Source organism: Apis florea, unplaced genomic scaffold (genome assembly GCF_048593485.1).
Source record: "Apis florea isolate Af1SG1 unplaced genomic scaffold, ASM4859348v1 contig_3517_pilon, whole genome shotgun sequence".
In the NCBI taxonomy this organism is placed as follows: domain Eukaryota; kingdom Metazoa; phylum Arthropoda; class Insecta; order Hymenoptera; family Apidae; genus Apis; species Apis florea.
In genome coordinates, this window is record NW_028256778.1 from 1628158 (window position 1) to 1646247 (window position 18090).

The 18090-nt window shown below is 26.3% G+C and overlaps 5 protein-coding genes across 9 annotated transcripts; 3 read left to right on the plus strand and 2 right to left on the minus strand.

Annotated features, from left to right (window-relative positions):
* Window positions 1–49: 49 nt before the first annotated feature.
* On the plus strand, window positions 50–4949 carry Vav (Vav guanine nucleotide exchange factor). Of its 3 annotated transcripts, none has more exons than XM_003698713.4 (9): window positions 50–352; window positions 560–1082; window positions 1160–1228; window positions 1846–2035; window positions 2201–2563; window positions 2632–2952; window positions 3023–3427; window positions 3516–3787; window positions 3879–4949. In XM_003698713.4, exons 2-9 carry the CDS (start codon window positions 673–675, stop codon window positions 4234–4236), a joined length of 2388 nt encoding a protein of 795 aa, XP_003698761.1. In that variant the 5' UTR covers window positions 50–352; window positions 560–672; the 3' UTR covers window positions 4237–4949. The 3 variants fall into 3 exon arrangements, with proteins under 3 accessions (XP_003698761.1, XP_012349068.1, XP_012349069.1); XM_012493614.3 differs by lacking the exon at window positions 1846–2035 and adding an exon at window positions 1401–1527 and having other exon boundaries at window positions 52–352; XM_012493615.2 differs by lacking the exon at window positions 50–352 and adding an exon at window positions 1401–1527 and having other exon boundaries at window positions 1012–1082.
* Window positions 4841–6264, minus strand: LOC100869929 (torsin-1A). The gene is made up of 3 exons (XM_003698754.4): window positions 6022–6264; window positions 5673–5938; window positions 4841–5561 (listed from the first exon to the last, which is right to left on the minus strand). The coding sequence occupies exons 1-3, from the start codon at window positions 6188–6190 to the stop codon at window positions 4968–4970; spliced, it is 1029 nt and encodes a 342-aa protein (XP_003698802.2). The 5' UTR covers window positions 6191–6264; the 3' UTR covers window positions 4841–4967.
* A 329-nt stretch (window positions 6265–6593) lies between these two features.
* Window positions 6594–8141, plus strand: Cyt-b5 (Cytochrome b5). Of its 2 annotated transcripts, none has more exons than XM_003698767.4 (5): window positions 6594–6908; window positions 7011–7209; window positions 7305–7433; window positions 7544–7602; window positions 7951–8141. In XM_003698767.4, the coding sequence occupies exons 2-5, from the start codon at window positions 7072–7074 to the stop codon at window positions 8039–8041; spliced, it is 417 nt and encodes a 138-aa protein (XP_003698815.1). In that variant the 5' UTR covers window positions 6594–6908; window positions 7011–7071; the 3' UTR covers window positions 8042–8141. The 2 variants fall into 2 exon arrangements, with proteins under 2 accessions (XP_003698815.1, XP_012349086.1); XM_012493632.3 differs by having other exon boundaries at window positions 6786–6908; window positions 7957–8141.
* Window positions 8142–9608: 1467 nt separating this feature from the next.
* LOC100867344 (b(0,+)-type amino acid transporter 1) lies at window positions 9609–17285 on the plus strand. 2 transcript variants are annotated; one of them, XM_003698736.3, is made up of 6 exons: window positions 9609–10014; window positions 14875–15231; window positions 15345–16093; window positions 16211–16424; window positions 16528–16833; window positions 16925–17285. In XM_003698736.3, exons 1-6 carry the CDS (start codon window positions 9990–9992, stop codon window positions 16987–16989), a joined length of 1716 nt encoding a protein of 571 aa, XP_003698784.2. In that variant the 5' UTR covers window positions 9609–9989; the 3' UTR covers window positions 16990–17285. The 2 variants fall into 2 exon arrangements, with proteins under 2 accessions (XP_003698784.2, XP_086770005.1); XM_086913879.1 differs by lacking the exon at window positions 9609–10014 and adding an exon at window positions 14058–14721.
* Window positions 17155–17867, minus strand: LOC105736909 (uncharacterized). The gene has a single exon (XM_031920025.2). The coding sequence runs from the start codon at window positions 17865–17867 to the stop codon at window positions 17355–17357; it is 513 nt and encodes a 170-aa protein (XP_031775885.2). The 3' UTR covers window positions 17155–17354.
* Window positions 17868–18090: the final 223 nt, after the last annotated feature.

Below are 18090 nucleotides of genomic sequence, written 5' to 3' on the forward strand. Positions count from 1 at the left end.
TTGAATACATGAAGCAAATATTATATTGAGATTTATAATATGATCGACTGCAGTGAAGTAGCAATATGGCGATCATAAGTTGCAGCGGGCTGAACGTCATAATATTACAATGAGAAAACAAGGCATATCGTGTAAAGTAATAACCACGTATTAAAGTTATAATTTGGCCAAATGTTTTTTTAGCAATGACACTGCCAATAAACCATTTTAAACGGCACTATAGATTCCGTTGAATTATCTTTAAGAACCGACACGGAACAATAATGAATTCCTTCATAGAACTGGTTACAGAATATTCTTAACACTGACAGAAGAACGAAGAAACAATTTATAAATTCTTCGTTGAATGGAGGTACATTTTTAAAAATATTATTTATTTTAATGTTATATTTTACTATGTTTTTTCATTCTAATGCATTTATAGACAATCAATTCTGATAGTTTTATCTATTAAAATTATACTTTTAGATATAATTTCAATTTACTTTTTTATCTATTAAAGTATATCTTTGAATATTATTATCTTTCATGATATTTTTTATAGTTATTATTTTTACAGTTTCTTAACATAAGAAAATACATCTATAAAATCTTTATGGCCTAATGTATTATAGATTGAAAGAGTTCTTATTATAAACTTTTAATATTTTGTATTAAACCAAACATATAAAAATGAACAGAATAGAAAGCAGTTCAGATAATGGAAGTGGTTGGCATGAATGTGTTAAATGGTTAACAAGATGTGGAGCTTTAAGAGCAGATCATAAAGCAAATTGGCCAGAGGCTACTGCAGTGGATTTAGCATATACATTAAGAGATGGAGTATTGCTATGTAATCTTCTAAATACAGTAGATCCCGGTTGTATAGATATGAAAGATGTAAACCAAAAACCACAGATGGCACAATTTTTATGTCTAAGAAATATAAAAGTATTTTTATCAGCATGTTCAACTATATTTGGATTAACTGATTCTGAGCTTTTTGAACCTTCCATGTTATTTGATCTATCAGATTTTCTTCGTGTATTACGTACTTTATCAGCTTTATCAAATTGTCCTCGTTTAAGACGCAAAGGTATACTGTAAGTAATTTGTTACTATGCAATCTTTTATTCGTAATTTAAATTATGTTAATATAAAAAAAAAATATTTATTATAGTGGATTTTCTATAAGTCATGGTAGATCACAAGAAGATATTTATAAAGATTTACAAAGTGCTGGTGCAGGGTAAGCATTTAACATAACTTTTGTATAAATTTTGTAAATTCTAAATTATATTTTGCTCCTGAAGTACAAACAAAATATTTTCTTAAATACAAAAGTTTCTATAAAGTTATGATAAAAATTGATATGAAAAAATTACTTATGGTATTTATAATAATTATATCAATGGGTTTAGTCCCACAACAGGTGTGGGGACATTTACCATGAAACCTAAGGTTATGGATGTAGATGAATCTCAAGTATATCAGGAATTACTCTGTTTCTCGAGTAATTCTCAACACGACTGGCCTTCCACAGAGAAGGTATCTGTCGTTTGCAACTTAAATGTTTAAAGATTTGCAGTTAAAGTACCAACCATCACTGTATTCAATTGAAAGACAATTTTTACATGTATTTATTTAATAAATTATTTATGAATTTTTATTGAAAAATTAACTCAGTACAGTGATACTGGCACTAATTTAAATTTTATTTTATATTTGTTCTAAAATTTTATGTGCTAAATTATATTTATTGTTTGTAATGAAATCTATAGTTGCTGCAAATAGTTTAAGTTTGCAAGAAATTTTATTTTTTTCATGCATGAATAGTGCATGGCTGTTCATATTTTTATGCTAAAGCCGTGAAGATGAAGATCGTCGTAGGAGATTTAGAAGGCGAGAGGGAAATGAAGCAGGTGGAGGAGGCGACAATGAAGATCCCGTTGAAGAAGAAGATGGATATGGAGCATACTGCAGCCATGCTCAAAGTGAAGAAATCTACCAGGACCTTTGTAGTCTACATTTGCCACCTCCTCCATCTGTTGCACAGGTCGTTAAATATTTATATTTTTTATATACAGGCAATCATCAAAAATTCATTTTAATATTATAAATTATAGCTAATAATTAATTTTGTTATGCTTCATGGTATTTCATATTTCATATTATTGTATTTGTTACAAAAAAAAACTTTTAATCAATTTTTATGAAACAGGATGGAGCAATTTCTGGAGGTGAAAAAAGGGATTATGTAATTCAGGAACTTGTTGAGACAGAACGCAATTATTCGGATGTTCTTAATAGTTTACTTAAACATTTTGCTAGACCTCTTTCTTCATTACTGCGACCTGAAGATTCTACACGTATTTTTTTTGGCATAAAAGAACTTGCAGAAATTCATGCCGGTTTTCACAGTCAACTTCGAAAAGCACGGACTGGTGCTGCTTTAGCACAAGTTTTTCTTGATTGGCGAGAAAAATTTCTTATTTATGGCGATTATTGCGCAAATCTTACTCTTGCTCAAAATACATTGCAAGAAGCATGTGCGCGTAATGAATTAGTTAATCAAGAAGTTATTGTATGTTTTAAAATATTTATTCTTAATGTACGATATTCTAATAAATTTAATGAAAGTGATAATTGCAGAGATGTCAACAAGAAGCAAATAATGGAAAATTCAAATTGCGAGATATTTTATCTGTTCCAATGCAAAGAGTATTAAAATATCATTTATTGCTTGATAAATTAGTAGAAGAAACTCCCTGTGATTGGCTAGAAGATAGACGTCAACTTGCAAAAGCTAGAGAAGTAATGGTTGACATAGCACAATATATTAACGAGGTAAAACGTGATTCAGACACGTTGGACATTATAAGAGATATTCAAGCATCGATAATTGATTGGGACGTTCCAGAAGATACACAATTAAAAGACTTTGGACGATTACTTAGGGATGGAGAACTCAAGGTAGTAAATTTGTTTGAAATAATTTAAACATATTTATAAAAATTAACGAAATATTACTATCATATTTCAGGTAAAAGCTCATGGTGATCAACGGTTAAAAGCGCGTTATGTGTTTGTTTTCGAACAAGTAGTATTAATTTGTAAAGCAGGCAGAGGAGAACAATATTGTTATCGTGAAACTTTACGTCTTGATGATTATCGATTAGAAGATCACACAGGAAGGCGAACTCTTGGCAGAGATTCTCGATGGTCCTATCAATGGCTCTTGGTTCATAAACAAGAATATACTGCATATACTTTGCATGCAAGAACCGAAGAACAAAAACAAATGTGGATGAAGGCATTACAAGATGCAATGGACAATGTTAATCCTGCCGCGTGTCGCAATACAAATCATAAGTTTAAGCTTACAACATTTAACACTCCACGTAGTTGTCAACGATGTGGCAAATTTTTAAAAGGTCGAATTTTTCAGGTAGAATGTTATAAAATTATTAAACATTAAATTTAATTATTAGACATTTATTATTAAATTATTATAAATTTATTATTCATTTAAATAGGGATATCGATGTGAAGCCTGCTGTTATGCTGTACACAAACAATGCATTGCACATTCAGGTCGGTGTATGCCAGTACCGCCTCCGCCTCCACCTCCACCATCCTTATCATGTGAACGTGCTCTCTCTGTGAAATTATGGTTTGTAGGAGAAATGGGACGTGATACAGCATCAAATAAATTAGAACCTCGTGAAGATGGTACCTATATGTTACGAGTACGGCCTGCAGGACAACCTCGTTTGAAACATGAAACTAATTACGCTCTAAGTATCAAGTAAGAGTTTCATATAAATAATATTTTTTTCTGAAATATTTTTTTTTATCTCTTGACTTTTTTTTTTTTTAATAATCAACCAATATTATAGGGCAGATGGAACGGTAAAACACATAAGAGTATTTAAACGCGATGTCGATGGTGCTGATGTTTATTATCTCAGTGAATCTCGTTTCTTCAAAAGTGTAGTTGAACTTGTTGAATATTACGAACGGGCATCGTTATCAGAAAATTTTGAAAAATTAGATCAACGTTTATTATGGCCATATAGACGTGTCTTGGCTAAAGCATTATTTGATTTTCGAGGAGGTGAACGCAACCAATTAAGTCTACGACGAGGTTGCAGAGTTGTGGTATTGAGTAAAGAAGGTGATGCCAAAGGTTGGTGGAAAGGAAAAATTGGAGATCAAGTAGGGTTTTTCCCAAAAGAATATGTTGAAGAAGAATAACCATACATTACTTAGATATTTCTTTCATGTGATAGCACAGTGATCAAGAATATTTTATATTATTTGCATCATTATGCAATCATAATATGTTATTGAAACAATTCTTAATGAAAAAAAAAAAGAGAAAAAAATTATAATATAATGCATTTTTACATTAATTAAAACAAAGATATATCTTCACACATTGGTATAAAAATACAATTTATTTTGTTGTTCTCATTATTTGAGATTGTATCACAAATATATAAATAGAAAGTTTATATTCATATACGGGAACTGAATGCATAAAAGCAAATATATATTTAGCTATTTGTATAGACAAAAAAAATTATAATTATTTTCGATATAATATAACAGTACGAATAAAGATATAAAAAGTCATAAAGATTAAAGTTGTCTATTGCTGTATATTAGAATCATATAAAAAAAATATCCTTAAATATTCATATTTCTAGACAGCTTTCTTCTTTATGACTATATTTTAAAGTCAATTGCCAAGACTCAATTGTATATATTATAATTCTGTACTGTTGATAATGACAAATTTTAGCTATTTCTTAAATAACATATACATACATAATTATAAATAATCAAATGCTACATGTATTATTGTAAGAAATTAATTGTATTTTTTTAATTGTTACACATCTTCTAATTGTGCCAATAAGAAAAATCAATAAAATTTAGATCTTATTGAAACATTAACATAAAAATACAATATTTATATATATTTAAAGTTCTAATTTATGCTTTTTATTGGCATATATAATAGTACCTACTTTTTGTTCTAGTCTTTTACAGCCAGTAGTTGCATAAATATTATATGGAGCTGGTCCAAAGATTACATATGATAATGCTTCTTCTATCATCTCATTAGTAGGATCTACTTCTCTATCCATGAAAATTTTTTTTAAACATTTTTTTACATGAACTTCTTCAAGTGGTAAAAAAGGTATATAATGGTCTATAACATTAGAATCTATTGTATCACTATGGTAGAAACCACCCCTTTCATTAAATGCTCCAACACTTATTAAATTTTCAAAGTCTTGAAGTTTAATTGTATGCCTCTGTCTGCCTTCCTTCCAAAGTGTTAATAAACGTTGCGTAATTCTTGCACTACCTGTATTAGATAAAAATATGTAAATTGCTTTTCTTGCATTTATATAACTTGTAAATCTCCATGATTTGACCCATGTATTGTAATCCAAAAATGGTACAAGAACATTTAGTAGACCTTCTGGCATTTTATCTACTTCATCAAATACAAACATTGATCTTTCGCATTTTTGTAAACTACCAATAATAATTTTGTATAATTCATCCTGTGTAGTAAAATAATATATCATTAATATTTACATTATATTTATGCTTTCAATTTTAAATTTATTATTTTTTTTTTCAAAAATGATTTTATAATAACAATAGAAATATACCTTATATTCATTTACTTTATCTTGCAGAGGAAAATCATTACGACCATTAAAAAAATGATAAAATTTACTTTGATCACCTTTTTTATAAAGAAAGTTAGCAATCATTTGACTTATATAAGTTTTGCCAGTTCCTGGTGGACCATGAAAACTCATAACTAAAGCTTTTGAAGGATTATTTGAAGTTAAATGTGCACGTAAAGCATTTATAATTACATGTTGAGCCATTTCTTGACCATAAAGTTTTTTATTAAAAATTTCATCTAATTCTAAAATTGTCAATATATATTTATATATATAAATTCTAACACAAATAACCTAAAATGTTTAATTTTTTATTAAATATACATACTATCAATGTCAGACAAAATATATTCGTTCGTACAACATTCCATAAAATTACATTGTATATTTTCTATCATGGAACGAATATTACTAAATCCAAATGTTAATGTAAATTCACATTTTACACAAATAATTAAAATACCGATGTACACAGAAAAAATGCCGGCAAGATTCATTTTATATATACTGCTAATTAATTGATTATAAAATTAATTGTATTTCATAAAATTTAAAACATTACTTGCCGAAACTGAAATAAAATATTAAAAATTATTTATTATGGTATTAATTCATATAAAAATGTTTGTATTCTGTCAAAAGAACTGCATTTGATATAAACATTAATATTCGAAAAAATGATTATGCCATAACTCGATTCAAATATTCAACAGAAGAAATGATTTCCTATTGGTTTTTATTTATGATATATATAGTTTTTAATTCAATTAAATCTTATAATAATTAATTATAAATATATACATACAATTAAATTAATTTACATTTTTTGTTTAAATTTTATATTATATTATTACATCAATAAATATTTTTGGCAATAAATTCATTTATCATAATAAACAATAAGTTTTAAAATTTTATAAATTTATAATATTATATAACATCTATATAAAAAATATTTATTATATATTCAATTTATTTAAAAGCATATATTTATATTTTTATTAAAGAAGTATTTACAGTTTTTAATTATAAAATTATTATTATATTATTTAAGATTAAATTATTTATTAACTGAGAATAATTCATAAAAACAATTTTTAAAAAAGAAAAAATTATATAGCTTTTTTTTTATTGTCCAATATTATTACGTATAAGACATAACTTACTAACGGATTTACTGAATTCAGACTACAATTGCACTCATAGTTAATATAGGTGCGGAATAAAATTTTTTATATTTTGTAAACGAAATTTAATATAACAAACTTTTAGCGATACATCATCCAATATATTCAATATTTTATTCATTTCTTTCAGTGATATCTATATAATATTCATATATCTACTATAAAATATTATCTACTGTAGAAGAATAAATATGGCGTCTGAGAGTAATACTGTTGATACCGCTTATACTAAATTTTACACGCGGGAAGAAGTTGCTAAGCATAATAATAATAAAGATTTATGGTTTATCATTCATAATAAAGTTTATAATGTGACTGAATTTACAACTGTAATTATATATTTTATTTTATTTTTTTTATTTTATAATCGACATATACTTTACTGAAGTATGTATAAAAATATTGTTCATATATTAAATTTAAGCATCCTGGAGGAGAAGAAGTACTTTTAGAACAAGGTGGTCAAGATTGTACAGAAGTCTTTGAAGATATTGGACATTCAAGTGATGCAAGAGAATTAATGGAGAAATTTAAAATTGGAGAGTTAGTAGAAGTATGTGTAGGATTTAATAATTTTATATTTATTGATATAATTTTTGTTTTATCTATTATTATGTTTACTTATATTTAATATAATATAAATAATAAATAAATTAATTTTAGGAGGAAAGAACACAAGAAAATAATGAATTTACTGAAGTATCTGAAATAAATGGTTCTAGGTATAAAATTTTGTATTTAATTATTATATTATTATAATCATAGTATTATAGGTATATAATTTTGTTACTAACATCTTTTCTGCATTGGTGTTGGCATATCTATCACCATTTAATAACTTATATTCATTGAATAGCACATTTGAAAATTTAGATTTGTTACAAATCATCAATTTATCATTCTTGTAACAATATATTTGTATATTTTTTTTTTATGTATATTAATAATTACCTTTTATATTTTCTTATCATTATAAAAATATGTGCTATTCAAAATTTATAATGTTATTAAAATTCAAAATGTATGATATGTAAATAGTCAATGCTGCATCATAACATGATAATTGGCAGTTGCAGTGGTGCTTGGAGATCATGGCTGATTCCTATTGCTCTTGGGGTTCTGGCGACTCTTGTCTACCGTTACTTTATTAAAGTACATTGAAGCATTCCAAATATTTATTTTCTTTTTTGTAACTTGTATTATATACACAAACATTTATTATAAATAATTAATCAAAGAATATTACATATATTGCACACAATGATAGTCTTGTTTTATGACTTGAAATTGCACACTATAAACTGGCCTAACATAAGAACAATTATAAAATAAAAATTCATTTGTTATATTGAAACTCTAAAATATTCAACATATATGTGTTTATGAATTTCATATATATGTAATAGTATGAATATATATATATATATATATATATATTAATTACAAGTATAAAAATGAATTAAATTCATTTACAAATTGATTGAATTTCTTTTGAAATAAAAGATTAAAAATTGATTTAAAAAGAGATATATTTAAAAAATATAATTTTTTTAAAATTAAATCTAATCACTTTTAAAATTTTTTTGTTTCATAAATTACAATTAATTAATTAAAAGATATATACATACAAAAAAGAAATATTGTTTAAAAATATTGAAAAAATATTTAAAGAATTCTTAATATTTGAAAATTTATCTCTACATATATGTATTTAAGATCAGTTTATATATATAATTTTACAATAAAAGATTTTTATTTTTATACTGTTATGAATATTATGATATTATATTATGAAAATTAAATTGTTAAATTTTTGTTATAAAACGTTATATGTATAAAATATTCTATTCCTAACATTGTATTTAATAATTCAATAATTAATTTTTTACAAAAGTTTGTATATTTTCATACATAAATTAATTGCTATAACATAATAAAAGCATGATTCTTTTATTTTATAGAAAAAATTAATTTGTTAAAATGTATATATGACCTACAATTACAAAGTAGAATAACTTAATTAATAATATTAAATCGATTTTACAAATAATATGTTCTTTATAATTTATAAATGAATAATTTAAAAAATGTAATAATATTATTGCATATAGTATTTACTGTTTTTATTTTAATATCTATTATTGATACAATTTTGGATTTCAACTAATAAAATTTTCTTTTATTCATTATTCTTCTTAAATTAATTCTAGAAATAGAATTAGAATTTCCTTTATTAGAATTCCTTATTACTTATGATATTTTATAAAATGGTAATATATCAATAAAAAATTATATCAATATTACTATTTTCATAATTTTTAAAAAAATGAAAATGTATTTTAAACTTATCATAACATACATTTTATATATATATATATAAAACTTTATCAATTTATTTTAAAAAATTATAGATATATAACTACATATAAATGAAATAACTAGACGAATAAAAAATTACATATAAACATACATAAAAAATCTTTTATATATTGTATATAAATATTTCATATATAATAAAAACGAAAAATAAAAAATAGTTAAAATATCAAATAATGAATTCATAGATATTTAATAGAAGTCGAAAGACAAAAAACGATATCGAGCGAATTTGAGCGCCGACGCTAACGCTCATGCTACTATCTTCGTTTCCCTATCGCACTTCCAATTTCCCCTTCCCGACCTCGCTCCTGTTCGTTCTTTGGCGGGTACGTCTCCCTCTGTCGAACACCCAGTTCATCATCAGAGGTGGATCGGTGCTAGTCGTGTCGAAATATTATAATCATATAAAAGCATACGCAAATTTGTGTTGATCATATTGATGTCATTGAAGAAATTTAAATTTAAAAATATTTAATTTGAAATTAAGAGAATTATTCATCTGAACAAATTATTATTGTTCAAAATCTGAAGCAAAAGTAAGGGCGTACATAAAAGTCGCCCACTGAAACGTGAACTAGAAATTTGCGAGCGAATTTAGCGCAAAAAACAAGCAGACGGCGGGCCGAAGACAGCTGTATACGGCAGAGACAGTGGTTATTCCGAAAAGTCGGCGTGGTGTCATGAGAGGCGGTCTCACAGTCCGCCCTTTTTATCGGTCCCTTTTAGAGTCATGCATGTCGCGCCCTTCAAACGAGGTAAATGAAATTTTTCATTATTTAATATTATTTTTCATTAAGTCATAACATTTGATCTCATGAAGAAAACAGTCACATATTTATAAATGGTGAAATTCGCGCGCTTTTTTACTTTCATTAGAATGTTCATTCATAAATGAGACTTCCATTCTTAAAGAAATCTTTTCATTGACTGTTGCTACTGAACAAAATCTACTATTAACAATTGTATATATTTTTAAATAAATCAACAATTTTAAGAGTTCAATAAAAATAATTATAAAAATGACATTGAATTATAAACGCATTCGTAATACGATGCAATCTAATAAAATAGTAACAGGTTTTTTTATTTTTAATTTAATAAATCGATCAAAAAAATAAATATTTATTAAAAAGATATAGATAATTTTACGATAAATATCATGTTGATACTTAAGAATTTTTTTAAATTTTTATTAAAAAAGTAATTAACAAATAAAATTTATTAATATATATTTATACATTTAGTACACACAAAAATATGTATAGTAGAATGTACCGATTCGTATTTTATAAAATTCTTTGTTTTTCTCTTATATAGATATTAAAACACAATGCATGGAAGTATATCAAAAAATTTCATCTCATATTAAAAATAAATATATGTGCAAAGAAATAAAAAAATATTTCTACAATGAATTGCATTATTTATTAGAAAAAAATATTATTTTTTTACTTTTTTTGATTTTACATTTATTAATATATATATCAAAACAATTATTAATGAACTAAATAAAAAATTCATTTAATATTTAACATACAAATTTTTTGAAAAATTCAATAATCATTCATAATTAGCGCAAGCGATTCAATAAATCGTTCAATAAACTGTAATCGAAAGAAACAATGATATCGAGTATAATTAATACAATCAAAGAAAATAATGAAACATTATTTTAAAATTGAAAAATGCTAACTCAAAATTTACGAAGAATTGCGTCATTCTATGAAATAAGAAATATAAGTACATATTCGAATATATATTGGTATAAAATTCTTAAGAGATGTCTGCATTTTCTATTTAAAAAACATAATTAAAAAATTAAATTAATTTAATAATACTCGCTAATATTTCATTTATATACATCCATATTATTTAATTTTATTACAGAATGGAATCAAATTTCCAAGTCCACCTCGATGTTAAATCTAGCCCATACGTGTATTTTAAGATATTTTGCGCAAGTGGTTTTTCGTTTCCGTCGTAGAAAGAAATTTATAGTTTGTTAAGCTTAGCTACCATATCTTATTGTGTTAATGAAACAATCAATAGATCTAGACGATAATCTTCAAGTTAATGAAAAGAACTATTGACTGAATATGAAAAGTTATTTTTTTTATTAGAGACATATATATTCACAAATTATAATCATAAAAAGCATTAAAGAATGTTCATCGTTATAAATCTTGGTATTCTTTTTACGTAAAATTTATTTTTAACATTTCGTTATGAATACGTGTTGCGTATTGTCTGTCTACAAATAGATGAACAACGATTTCTTAAAGAACTGTTGAACGAACAGACAGCGATAAGTACTCTACAACACGCGTATTCCATTTAAGCCAATTATAGTACTTTCTATGCAAACCAATGCTTCTTTGTCTTCTTCGTGGTGTTCAGTTACTATCTTAGTTAGGTCGTATTCGAGGCAGAGTTGATTTTATCGTAAAATCTTGTTATTCAAAACATTACAGTTATTGAAATTCTATTCATAATCTTTTAAAAAATGTTCATAATCATAAAAATGAAAAATGAACGCACATCATACGCACAAAGTGCATTTTATTAGTTAAGTTTTAAAAAATCTTTAATAATTCCATTTTTCGATTTTTCGTACAGAATATTCGTACAGAATCTTTCGTATAGAATATAAAAAATTCTTCTTCGATAGAAGTTGAATTTTTATAAAAATTGTCTTTTCGAATTGGAATTTTATATAAAGTAAAACAGTTAAAAGTTATCTTCCTTCCTTGGAATTATGAACAATAGCAAGTTTAACGATCGATAGTATAAAACGGAAACCATTGACCAATGTCATACGATTATAAATCGTCAGCTTTACACGAACAATTTTACGGTTTAACGTTGTGAGCAAATTGACCGTTCTTTATCATAATTTACGTAACAGAATGACCAAGTATTTAATTTTAAATATAGCAAGCACACTTCAGAATATTGTCATAACTTTGAACTTGATGAATTGAAAAATATCTATACGGTTCAAAAAATGATTTAGATTTTATATTCTATCTCTCAACTAATTTGGAATAAATATCATTCAATTTGGAATAAATTATTAAAGATAAAGAATTGTCGATTCTTAAAATTTGATACAATTATTGAATAACTTCTTGATATAATCGATTGATTAACTTAAGATTTAAATGGAATTGAAAATTATTTCAAATTATGACTCATTTTTTTCTTATTTTTTTTATAAATGTTATGCATAAATGTTATTCGTAAGAAAATTTTTGTCTTCTATTTTTTTATATTCATTTTACAATCTATTTGACCTTTACTTATAGACAAAATCATCTTTCATACAAGACAAAGATCGGTTTCTTTCTCGCACGAACGATCAATTAAATGCAATTGGATCATTACGACAGTTTATCACAATAGACATTAACACGATTTAGAATAAATATTTAAAGCATATATAATATATAAGTAATAAAGATCCCGATATAAACGACAAAAAGTATAATTCAAATATAATTTTTCGTTATACATCTACATCATACATTGCAAACGCTTGTATCAGCATATCTTATTACCAATTCGACGAATTTTATAAGCTAATAGGTAATACGTCATCGGATGAGTATAATGATCATTAATAATAAAGAGTTTATAACATTTTATATCTTTCTACTTTCATTTAAAATTCATTTAAAATTATTAAACTAACTTCCTTTATATGCAAAGCAATTATAAAATAAAATTTGAAAATAATAGAGCTGAAATAAAAACAATTTTTATTAAACAAGTTCAAATTACATCTTACATGCATTGAATGATTTTCGTTTAAAAAGCTAACAATTTTATGTTTTAAAAAGATGTTGTATTTTTAAATTTTATGCTTCTATCTTTATATTTTATTTATTTTCTTTTATATATATATTTACACAGTGCTTTACAAAATAATGTCGAGCGCGAACATCTTCAGTGATATTGCATCATTCTTTTGTAGATTAACAACTAAAATAATCTAAATAGTTTAGTTATAAATTTTAAAAAACTTTTATTACTTTTTGAAGTATCGATAAATTCAATTTTAATTGCATTTCTCATGACCTTGTATGCTGACAATATTTTATACTTAATATTATATTAAAACAGTTGTACAAATATATTTAATGGTACATTGCCACATAGCAACATAATATAGTCAGCATTCTTTACAATTTTCATCGTTATGTAGATATTTAAAATGCTTATGGATAAAGAAATTGCAAACGAAATAAAAATTGAATCGATTCATAAATTCCATAAAGTTTAATTAGTCAAATTTTCAATATTTTTGATGATCTTGAGTAAATTAAAGAAGTTAAAAAAAAAAAAAAAGAAATGCTAAATAATTTATCATTATCATCATTTTATCAATAAATTAAATAAAATATTTTAAATATTTCTAATATGAAAAAGAATACGTTTACATATTTAAATATTTTAAATGATTCGCTTCAGAGGAGAAATTCGAATCCTATTTTAAAATAGACAATATTAAAATCTAATGCAGAGCATTAAATTGTTAATGTAGATGTGTTGTTAATAAGAAAATCGATAATTTATCGAAAGGTCACCTTGAAGATGAAACCACGGACGCTTTATGTGGTAGAGGTTCGGTTGAAAGAATACAACATATCTAATATCTGCTTATATCTATAACTGTCACGCGTTCAAGGGATCATTAAAATAAATATAAATTAAACTCTTTTATTTTCAAAGAGATTTATGATCACTTGATATTCAATATCGAAATTGTTAATTTCAATTATCAATATATATACAATAGATATAGGATAAGAAATTGATATTAAATAGTTTATTAAAAAAGATAATGAACTGAAAAAACTTCATAAAAAAGATAAGGATATCAAAGAGGAAATAAGCGCGTAAAAATTCTGAGAAATATGTTTGTATTTTACGGTTTATGTATGTACACTAAAACGTGTGAAGAAAACAGACTGACCTCACTTGATCACGAGAAATCTTTGGCATCTAGCCATGCAAACTATTACGGCAACAGTACTTTAGTTATAATACAATAATATTTGTTGTGTAGTGACATAAATATAAAATCAACGACTTGACGCTTTTTAGATTGCCACAGCACTTCGTAGTATGCTAATGTGTTTCATTATTAAAAGAAAACAGTTCGATAGTATCGTGATTCTCAATATATTATTACTTTGAATAATCGTTTTATGATAATTTAAACACTTCATTTAAGTGAATTCTTTTAGAAATTTTTTTTTTTTTGTTTTGTTAAAAAGTGCAGAGTTACAAATTAAAAAAAAAAAGCATGCACATTTAAATATTCTTCTTATTAATAAATATTAGTTAATAGCAAAGCAAAGTATTTATTATATTTTTTCGCAAAAGTTTGTATCATTTACAACTAATAGAGGATTTGATTGAAATTGTCGATAATAAAGTCCGATGAATTATGTATGAAGGTAACCATTCAATTTTTGTAAATCTTTAATTCGATAGATGATATAATATAATTATAATGTAATTTAATAATGGTATTTATATATTTATATATTTTAAAAATTAATATATACGAATAAGACAAAATATAATTAAGCAAACTGAAATGATTTCAGTTACCGTGGGACATGATCCACAGACAAGTAACGGTAATCAGTCGCAACAACAATTACAAGGCAGTGGATGGAATGGAATTCCAGAAACAACATTGGTCTCTCGATCAATCAGAAGCAACGGCAACAGCAACGGCTGGAACCCAATTACATCGCCGTTCCAACGTCAACCGGAACAACAACAGCTACACGAACGGAAACAGAAAGAAATTAAATCTGGGGATCTGGGCGATGATGAAGACGGGGGTGGAGGGGGTGGAGGGCTGGAGGGGACGGACCCAGAGGAGAACAACTCTGTTCACCTCAAGAGACGGGTGGGACTCGTCAGTGGGGTGGCTCTAATCGTTGGTACCATGATAGGTAGCGATCTATACGATTTCAGTAAAATCTTAAATACGGTTAACTGAGAATAGTTTAGTTTCTCAAATTCTTCTTCTTATTATTCTTCTTCGTCGTTCATTACAAAACGATAGGTTCTGGGATATTCGTTTCGCCGTCAGGGCTTTTGGTTCGAACCGGCAGTATCGGAATCAGCTTCCTCGTATGGACGGCCTGCGGCATGTTGAGTCTGTGCGGTGCGTTAGCATACGCCGAGCTGGGTACGATGAATACGAGCAGCGGCGCCGAGTACGCTTACTTTATGGACGCATTCGGTGCACCACCTGCTTTCCTCTTCTCGTGGGTTTCCACTTTGGTCTTGAAACCATCTCAAATGGCAATAATCTGTTTGTCGTTCGCACAGTATGCGGTTGAGGCCTTTGCGGCCGATTGTGATCCACCCGAGGAAGTCGTCAAAATCGTTGCGCTTCTGGCGATCATACTTATATTATTAGTAAACTGTTACAGCGTTAATCTGGCCACAGGTGTACAAAACGCGTTTACTGCAGCCAAATTGATCGCCATACTTGTCGTAATTGCCGGTGGCTCTTATAAGTTGATACAGGGTAATACGCAGCATCTCAAAGGCGCTTTCGATACGTTCGACGGTAGTACCGTTAATATAGGCAGATTAGCCACTGCTTTTTATACTGGTTTATGGGCGTACGATGGATGGAATAATCTCAATTATGTCACTGAAGAAATCAAAGATCCTTCGAAAAATTTGCCACGTTCTATTATGATTGGTATACCTCTCGTCACGCTATGTTACGCATTGATAAACGTTTCTTATCTAGCCGTGATGTCACCTTCGGAAATGATTGAAAGCGAGGCTGTTGCAGTGGTAAGATAAATTTTTAATATCCTTTTTTTTGTTAGAAATAAAACAAATATTTATATTTTGCAATTTATATCTCAACAAAATTTTAAATATGTAACAAAATATGAATTAATGTTGTAGACTTTCGGAAATCGAATTCTTGGCGTTATGGCATGGCTTATGCCATTCTCGGTTGCGATTAGTACTTTTGGTTCCGCAAATGGTACTCTTTTCGCAGCAGGTAGACTTTGTTTCGCGGCATCTCGAGAAGGCCATTTACTCGACTGCCTTAGCTATGTGCATGTGCGACGTTTTACTCCTGCGCCTGGACTTATCTTTCATTCCCTTGTTGCAGGTACATCTTATTCTTGATATATATATATTTATATATTGTATTACATATATATATTTACATATTGTATTATATATATATAATGAAATATTTCTTCATTAATTAGGAGCGATGGTAATATCTGGAAACATTGATTCCTTGATCGATTTTTTTTCATTCACTGCTTGGATCTTTTATGGTGGAGCTATGTTAGCTCTATTGGTGATGCGAAGGACCAGACCGAATCATCCACGACCATATAAATGTCCGCTGATAATACCTGTCCTCGTACTTGGAATTTCTGCGTACCTGATTATAGCGCCAATCATCGATAAACCTCAAATTGAATACTTGTATGCGGCTGGATTTATATTAGCGGGCATGCTTGTCTACCTCCCGTTTGTTAAATACGGATATGTGCCCAAATTTATGGGTAAACATTCATTTAATTAAAAAAAATTAACAAATAATATCGAAAAAAAAAGATTATTTGTTAAGATTATTTTTTTTTTTTTTTTTTACAGAAGGAGTGAATGCTTTCCTTCAAATGTTACTCGAAGTTGCACCAACAGCTGCAGCTTTTGATTAACTTCAATCAGATGCAAAGCACAATTCTTTAAATGCCAAATCATTCCATTTTATGGCATAGTAAACATAATATGAATATCTATTTTAAATATAAATAGATAAAGATGAATAGATAAATATATCCTCTCATTGAAGCTCAAGGCTGGCCCAAATGAATTCACAAATATATAAAAATATTATTTTATTACTTGTTATAATATATATTGTCATATATACAATACATAAAACACATTACTGTTAGATAATTAGTTAATGTTGTAACTATTAAACAAAATAACTAAAAATATTTTAAATGTTTATGGTTAATATTTTATTAAATTTTTTAATTTTTATCCAATAATTAAATACTTCCTTACTTAAGAAAATTTATTTAATTTTTTTATTCAAAGTTTTCTTATTTATTTTTCCATACATTCTTAATAAATTATTAGAATTTTTCCTAACTTTTTTAATTTTATGTTTTATCAAACTTTTTTCGAGACCTGATACAGATTTTACATCTTTTTGTTGCGTTTCCTGTTTTTTTTCATGTTTCAATATTTTATAATTAATACCTTTTTTTTTTGGAGGTTTTGCTCCTAAACTTATAGCAAGTGCAACTTCTGCTTCTTCTGCTTCTATTCCTTTAAAACCAGTCATACTAAATTTCATAACCTCATATTTGATACGTTTCATTTCTAATTCTTTTTTTCTTTTTTCATCATTATTTTCATTTTGTTTATTTTTTGTTATATTAAATTTAGAATTTTGTATATCATTGTTTTCTTTATTTTTAATTACTTCTTTTTTTTTTTTCGGCTTTTCATAGTTTACCGATACGAATTCCTTTACAGCATCTTTTTTTATCCTTGATACTCGTGTTGGAATAAAATCGTCCATTATAAAATACTAAAAAAATAATTATTAATATCGTATAATAATTAATTTAATTTCAAAATTAAAATTTTAAATTTAAGTATTTATAAATAAATAATATAATACTTAAGTAATAATTATTTACTTTTTACGAGAAATCTTGTTTATTAAAAATAATAAATTTTAATCGATTAAAAAAATTAGATTTTTTAACTATATATTATTACTTTAATATTTAAATAATATT

Bases quoted from the DNA above. Each gene is read 5' to 3' on its own strand.
- Vav (XM_003698713.4), top strand. From the start codon at position 673: ATGAACAGAATAGAAAGCAGTTCAGATAATGGAAGTGGTTGGCATGAA. The intron at 1,083-1,159 runs GTAAGTAATTTG...TATTTATTATAG, and splicing joins TTAAGACGCAAAGGTATACT to TGGATTTTCTATAAGTCATG. The intron at 2,036-2,200 runs GTCGTTAAATAT...TTTATGAAACAG, and splicing joins CTCCTCCATCTGTTGCACAG to GATGGAGCAATTTCTGGAGG.
- LOC100869929 (XM_003698754.4), bottom strand. From the start codon at position 6,190: ATGAATCTTGCCGGCATTTTTTCTGTGTACATCGGTATTTTAATTATT. The intron at 5,939-6,021 runs GTATGTATATTT...TGACAATTTTAG, and splicing joins TATTTTGTCTGACATTGATA to AATTAGATGAAATTTTTAAT. The intron at 5,562-5,672 runs GTATATTTCTAT...TTTACTACACAG, and splicing joins ATAAAGTAAATGAATATAAG to GATGAATTATACAAAATTAT.
- Cyt-b5 (XM_003698767.4), top strand. From the start codon at position 7,072: ATGGCGTCTGAGAGTAATACTGTTGATACCGCTTATACTAAATTTTAC. The intron at 7,210-7,304 runs GTAATTATATAT...ATTAAATTTAAG, and splicing joins ATGTGACTGAATTTACAACT to CATCCTGGAGGAGAAGAAGT. The intron at 7,603-7,950 runs GTATAAAATTTT...GATAATTGGCAG, and splicing joins TCTGAAATAAATGGTTCTAG to TTGCAGTGGTGCTTGGAGAT.
- LOC100867344 (XM_003698736.3), top strand. From the start codon at position 9,990: ATGCATGTCGCGCCCTTCAAACGAG. The intron at 10,015-14,874 runs GTAAATGAAATT...AAATGATTTCAG, and splicing joins TGTCGCGCCCTTCAAACGAG to TTACCGTGGGACATGATCCA. The intron at 16,425-16,527 runs GTACATCTTATT...TTCATTAATTAG, and splicing joins CTTTCATTCCCTTGTTGCAG to GAGCGATGGTAATATCTGGA.
- LOC105736909 (XM_031920025.2), bottom strand. From the start codon at position 17,867: ATGGACGATTTTATTCCAACACGAGTATCAAGGATAAAAAAAGATGCT.